At 52.8% G+C, this 6,000-nt stretch overlaps 2 protein-coding genes across 2 annotated transcripts; both read right to left on the bottom strand.

The window, feature by feature from the left end:
• Positions 1-744: 744 nt before the first annotated feature.
• Positions 745-2,421, bottom strand: BDV37DRAFT_291018 (NAD(P)-dependent alcohol dehydrogenase). The gene is made up of 3 exons (XM_032088850.1): positions 2,009-2,421; positions 1,339-1,950; positions 745-1,275 (listed from the first exon to the last, which is right to left on the bottom strand). The coding sequence occupies exons 1-3, from the start codon at positions 2,183-2,185 to the stop codon at positions 982-984; spliced, it is 1,083 nt and encodes a 360-aa protein (XP_031944533.1). The 5' UTR covers positions 2,186-2,421; the 3' UTR covers positions 745-981.
• A 400-nt stretch (positions 2,422-2,821) lies between these two features.
• Positions 2,822-5,966, bottom strand: BDV37DRAFT_29062 (putative AP-1 adaptor complex subunit beta). Its single transcript, XM_032088752.1, has 6 exons — positions 5,808-5,966; positions 5,725-5,745; positions 5,520-5,651; positions 4,818-5,455; positions 3,826-4,756; positions 2,822-3,764 (listed from the first exon to the last, which is right to left on the bottom strand). Exons 1-6 carry the CDS (start codon positions 5,882-5,884, stop codon positions 3,320-3,322), a joined length of 2,244 nt encoding a protein of 747 aa, XP_031944532.1. The 5' UTR covers positions 5,885-5,966; the 3' UTR covers positions 2,822-3,319.
• Positions 5,967-6,000: the final 34 nt, after the last annotated feature.

Below are 6,000 nucleotides of genomic sequence, written 5' to 3'. Positions count from 1 at the left end.
AGCCTACCGTCCCTGGCGAGACTCCCGTTCAGCCTACTGTACCTGGCGAGACTCCCGTTCAGCCAACCGTTCCGGGTGAGACTCCCGTCCAGCCCACTGGTGTGTCCCCCGTCCAGCCAACCGTTCCGGGTGAGACTCCTGTGCAGCCTTCCGTCCCTGGTGAGACCCCCGTCCAGCCCACTGGTGTCTCCCCCGTCCAGCCCTCCGTCCCTGGCGAGACCCCAGTCCAGCCCACTGGTGTCTCCCCCGTCCAGCCCTCCGTCCCTGGTGAGACCCCTGTGCAGCCCACTGTACCTGGCGAGACTCCCGTTCAGCCAACCGTTCCGGGCGAGACTCCCATCCAGCCCACCACTCCTGGCGAGACCCCGGTCGCGCCCACTGGTGTCTCCCCAGTCCAGCCCACTCAGCCACCCCTCACTGGTGCTGCTCGGGCCGTCAAGCCTACTGTCGGTCTCTTGGCTGCCGTAATGGGTGTGATGATCCTGCTCTAAACCCATCCACTTGGGGACAGCATCTGGACATCGGCCATCTAAGATGTTAGAGGCGCAACGGTTCGATACATTATAATATCCCAGTTTGGTTTGCTTTATCTTTTGATTACCGCCTGACATTTGATCCCCCCAATCTGTGCTGCTTACAAGAAAAAGAAAAGTTACAAGTTGGAAGGCGCTAGGGTTTCTCGTTTGTCAGATAATACCGTACCAGTAATATATAATAATATTTGTGTCTTTATACTTTTGGTACATCTCTGAGCAAAGGAGAGTCTGGTAGTTGTGCGAACAATGATGCTTATGCACTTGTAGAGTCAATGAAGGTCTTCGCTATTGAAAACTAATGCTCCCCACAGCGGTGGTGTCCATAGTGTATTCACAATAGTGAGTGACTCGTCTATAACATATCCCATTGGTATCTGTCTAAACCATATACTCCAAGTCTATCGATCCATGTACAAATCAAAGTGAAGTCCCCCCTTGAGCTACATTACTGCTCATTAACCAGCACGTAACGGTAGCGCGCCTTACCCGCGTGCATGTCCACGATGGCGCTGTTGGCATCTTTCATGGGGATCTCCTCAATCCAAGGCTTGACTCCCTTGTCCGCAACAAGCTGGAACATCTCCCGAATCTCCCGAGGAGATCCAATGAAAGAGCTCTCAACTTTCACGCGCCGGATAAGGTTACGCACGTTGGCGAACAGCGTCCCATCCTCCGGGAGACCGACCTGAACCAAACTGCCGTTGGTAGCAAGAAGACCCAGGTACTCCGTCATGGGCATCTGATACACATTTAGCCTTCTGGGGACTTCTCTAACGTTGTGTGAGATAAGTGCAATGCCTACCTTCGAGGAAGAAACGGTGCAGACGATCAGGTCCAAGGACCGGGCATACTTGGTAGCCCAGTCCGGATCGTCATCTGTGGCGATGTATGTATCGGCGCCCATCTGGAGCGAATCGGCGCTCTTGCTTGCTTTGCGCGAGATAGCGACGACCTTGTCGGCGCCCATGGCCTTCGCGAAGAGAACACCGAAGTGACCCAGGCCGCCGACGCCGATGATGCCAACGCGCTTGCCGGGCCCGCAGCCGTTGTGCTTCAGCGGGCTGTAGACGGTGACGCCGCCGCAGAGCATGGGGGCTGCGTCGGCCGAGGGAATGGCATCGGGGATCTTGATGACGAAGTTGGACGGCGTGCGGTTGTACAGGGAGTATCCGCCGTAGGACTTGCCGCCATTGAGATGGATGCCGTTGTAGGTGCCAACGATCTTATGCGAGCAGTACTGCTCCCAGCCCATGGCGCACTCGGGGCAATCGCCCAGACGGCCCAGACACGAGTCGCTCTGGGCGCCGACGCCGACGCGGTCTCCGACCTTGATATCGCCGACAGCTTTCGAGCCGACACGGACGGCAATGCCGACGATCTCGTGGCCAACGCAGCAGGGGTATTTGGTAGGACCCTGAGCTAAGCATTAGCCATCTGATTCCCTACCCATTGAATATGTGAACGGAACCTACCCAGCCGCTGCGGAGAGTGTGCAAGTCCGATCCGCAAACACCACAGTGGGTGACCTGAATGTCGACGTCGGTCTCCTCCCATTCCTTTGGCTCGAACTCCTGCCAGACCATCTTTCCATCTGCCGACTCGGGCGCCAGGCCCATCCATCCTTCGAACTTGTAGTCTGTTTGCGTCATGCTGGCCTGGTGTTCCTTTTCTGGGGATTGATGTTTAGAAAGGAACCAGCCGATCCGGAACCGGTCCCATGGGCCATTTATACCGACTCGACGGCTCTACGGTTCTGCTCCGGACAGTCCATGGAGGTCTGCGGATATTGCGGGCCTCGAAAGTTATGGTCTCCACTCCTGATTGTATGTGCGTGACGGTGAAACTCAATGTACACGGGACGAGAGATTCGTCTTTTAGGGCAAACTGGATTTTTCTAAGGTTTCTGTGCGAGTCAGGTACAATGTGAGCGCGCATTGGAGGTCGGTATGGCATGTATATTCCTTGTAGTATACGCCATCTCTTTCTCTTGTGATTTATTTTATTTATATATTTTTCAGCGTCAAGGACGGCTAATTCTCGGTCTCGTTCGTTGAAGATCGGCACTAATGCGCCGAGACGGGATTCAAATCCTTAATATCAGATCCAAAGAACGGTCTGTAGCTTGTATCCAAGACACTTCAAAGTAGATCTTCCGGTCAAATCACTATCATCACGCCATTGGCATTGTATATGACCGCGGAACACCAATTACCTAAATGTTGTCTAAGCAGCAAATCAATTCTATGCAATGGAGTCCCTCCACTGCCTCCAACTCCAACGGCTCCACTACGAGGGAAGAAACGGAAGAAAAAGAACTTAAAAGAAGAGAAAATTGGAGACCAACGGCACTAAATGTTGACTAATTCCGGGATTGCTTGTATTTTCGGCATTCGAAAAAGTTTCCGAGGATATGGTGGGCCGAGTCGAACTGGACTCCGTCGGCCGACTCGGGATCTGCCTGCCTTTACCGTCTCGTGCCGTATGGGTTATACGTTAAATGCTCAAGTTACGTGAAGGGATAATGTGTCTAGATTTCGTCCCTAGCATTGATGGGAAATAGACATGGAAGATTGAAGAAAAGGATGCTCAGGATATACAAGTAATCACAAGTGAAGAAGAATAAGAAGGATGAAAGGGTCACAGCGAACATGGCTGGCGAAATCAAATAATGAAGACCGTGGAAATCTATACCGAATGCAAGGATTAAGTCATCTTTTGAAGCACCTCCACGCGGACCTGTCTTCGGCTATACATATTGGATCCCACCCATCTCGACGCGGTATTTAGAACAGTGACAAAATGTCCTCGTTGGTCTTCTTGGGCTGGTTTCCTCCCGGTGGTGGTGATGTCGTGTTCGATGATAGATCCAGCCCGGCGAAACCATTCATGAGATCTGCACTAGCACCATTACCATTGGGGGCTGGGGCCGAGGCTGCAGCGCCCCCGCCGTCACCAAACACGCCCAGTAGATCGTCCAGATTGTTGCTGCTCGCCGGAGCACCGACCGCGGGAGACTCTACCCGGACAGGTGTGCCGGCAAGGCCTTCAAGACCGGACATACCGCCACTTGGCTCCTTCTGAGCGGATGCTGGTGCACCCCCGTCGAAATCGATATCCAGAAGATTTTCAACGTTGCTTTGACTCTGGGGTGGCGGAGCCTTGCCAGTAACTGCCGCTGCGGCTGCAGCCGCAGCCAATGGGTTCTCCCGTGCATTTTGGATTTGTTCCCTAGAGAAGAATGGTTAGCGAAGAGAGCAAAAGCCAAGTCTAACTATCAAGGGGGACATACTCGATGGCGGCCCTTTGAACGGCGTCAGCACCAAATCTGCCTTGGCCGACGAATTGCTCTGGTGGCTTGTGGTAGACAGAGGCGAGGGTAGAAAGCTCGGTGAGGAGTTGTTCGAGAAGTGCTGGTGGGAGAGAGTGGATGGTAGTCACGATTGGGGGCTTTTCAGAGAGCATAATGTTCTTGGTGGCAGCAGGGTCGCTTGTGTTGGAGAGCAAGCGCCAGTACACATAGGCTCGGTCACGAACGTCAGGGTTGTCGTTCTCCGCCGTTGCGGCCTGCAGGACCTTCTGCACCAGTCCTTGGGCCTTTTCGGGCCGTTTTACGAAAAGTTTGACAACAGCGGTGAGAATCTGTAGCTGCGTTTGCGAGAATTCTTCATTGAACCCTTCCACGAATCCGGCTAGAATATCTCCAGCATTGTTGATCTTCTCCGCATACTCTCCCACGATCCAGATGAGCGCAGCTCTGGCGTTAGGCTCATCGAGCTCATCAATGCACTTGCAGAGAGTCGGAATAATACCTTCATAACCAGGATACTTCCGGAAAATGTCCTTGATCACCACAATGGCCTCCTGCACCACGTAGTTGACCTTCGTGTTGATCAAGTCCAACAATGTGTTAACGCACTTCTCGCTGGCGTTCTCAATCTTGATGGCAACCTGACCGATCGCCTTGACGGCGCGCCGCACAAAGTCCATGTCCACTTCCAGGGCGTATTCCTTAAGTTCTGCCAGAAGCTGGTCGACATTGCGGTCGTTGGCAATGCGAACCATGATCTCAAGCTTCTGGAATTTAACGTAGGGCGGGTCGTTGTACTTGCAGAAGAACACACGGAGCTCTTTGTTGAGAATATCCGGCTGTTTTTGCAGTAAGAGGTCGATATTTCTCAGGGCTACATATTGCACTTCGGGGGCGGACGAGACAAGGGTCACTAGAAATTCGCCATCATCATTAGATCGTCTCCATAATTGGGTTCCAGGGGGCTAAATTACCCAAGGGGGGAGCCATCTTTTTCAGATAGTTCTTGGAGAGTTCATCTTTGATATTCCTCATGTGCAAAAAGACGACCTTGACGGCGGCCAACACCACACTGGGATTGGCATGCTGGAATTGAGGGGCCACGCGTTCACAGATATGCTCTGATTCGGTGACCTCAGTAGTCCGATACTCTGCCAGCGTTGTGAGAATCGTAACTCGACCCCACTCTGTGCACTCGTTCAACGCCATCAATAGCTTTCGTAGCGTATTGGCTGTGACCTGGAGCGCATTGGTTTCAGGCGCGGCGTGGTGAATCTCTGATAGCGCTGTCACCGAGTTCGCAACCACCATGGGATTGGGGTCTCCAATCATCTCCTGAAGCATCTCGAGGAAACCGTTCTCCATACACATTCCGGGGTTGAGATCGAAAAGCTTGGCTACACAAATTGCAGCTGTCTTGCGGACATAGGGCGATTCATCCCGGAGAGTCTTGCGGAGGGGCTCCTCCATGTAGTCGACCATCTTGTCCACTCGAATACATCCCATCGTTCGGATAGCGAGCGCTCTGATCAGAGGATTAGGGTCTTCGGAGTCTTGAACGAAGGTGTTCACGGCGAGAATACAGAGGTCCGGGTGAGATTTGGCGTAATTCCTGATTGCCGCGCATCAAATATCAGCATGCAGAGCGACCATCCAAACAGTCATGGGGCACCCACATCAGATACAGGTATACTAGTTTCTTCTGCTCGAGATCGCTCGTCGCAATATTCTTCAGGACATCGGGGAAAAGGGCGGATACATCCTTTCCTAAGGTCATGGCCATGATGGTTTTTTGGATAGCCTCCTTTCTGTGATCCGGTCAGATATCGTCATCGAATTCGGGAAAGGTGCTAGATCATCGACAGTCAACCGGAGACATACCGTTCGTAGGCATATTGAGATCTGTAGTGCTGGTTAGTGACACTTGCTGGAACGCGTAATGACAAGAAATTCGGCGTGCATACACAAGTCCAGCTCGCAATTCGAATGTTTCTCCTTTTCTAGGCACCGCAAAGGCGCCGCGTATCCTGCTCATAGCCATCGTGATTGAAATCAAGCTCCACAGCGACGAACGGTGTGGGAATTAAGTATGCAAGAGTGTCCTTGCGGACCACTGCGGGGAATTTGGCGGCGACAAGAGGTTCAGGGATACCGTCG

Source organism: Aspergillus pseudonomiae (assembly GCF_009193645.1).
Source record: "Aspergillus pseudonomiae strain CBS 119388 unplaced genomic scaffold BDV37scaffold_12, whole genome shotgun sequence".
In the NCBI taxonomy this organism is placed as follows: domain Eukaryota; kingdom Fungi; phylum Ascomycota; class Eurotiomycetes; order Eurotiales; family Aspergillaceae; genus Aspergillus; species Aspergillus pseudonomiae.
This window is presented reverse-complemented; position numbering and strand designations above follow the sequence as displayed.

Bases quoted from the DNA above. Each gene is read 5' to 3' on its own strand.
- BDV37DRAFT_291018 (XM_032088850.1), bottom strand. From the start codon at position 2,185: ATGACGCAAACAGACTACAAGTTCGAAGGATGGATGGGCCTGGCGCCC. The intron at 1,951-2,008 runs GTAGGTTCCGTT...TGCTTAGCTCAG, and splicing joins ACACTCTCCGCAGCGGCTGG to GGTCCTACCAAATACCCCTG. The intron at 1,276-1,338 runs GTAGGCATTGCA...AATGTGTATCAG, and splicing joins GCACCGTTTCTTCCTCGAAG to ATGCCCATGACGGAGTACCT.
- BDV37DRAFT_29062 (XM_032088752.1), bottom strand. From the start codon at position 5,884: ATGGCTATGAGCAGGATACGCGGCGCCTTTGCGGTGCCTAGAAAAGGA. The intron at 5,746-5,807 runs GTATGCACGCCG...CCAGCACTACAG, and splicing joins GAATTGCGAGCTGGACTTGT to ATCTCAATATGCCTACGAAC. The intron at 5,456-5,519 runs GTGGGTGCCCCA...CGCGGCAATCAG, and splicing joins CTAGTATACCTGTATCTGAT to GAATTACGCCAAATCTCACC.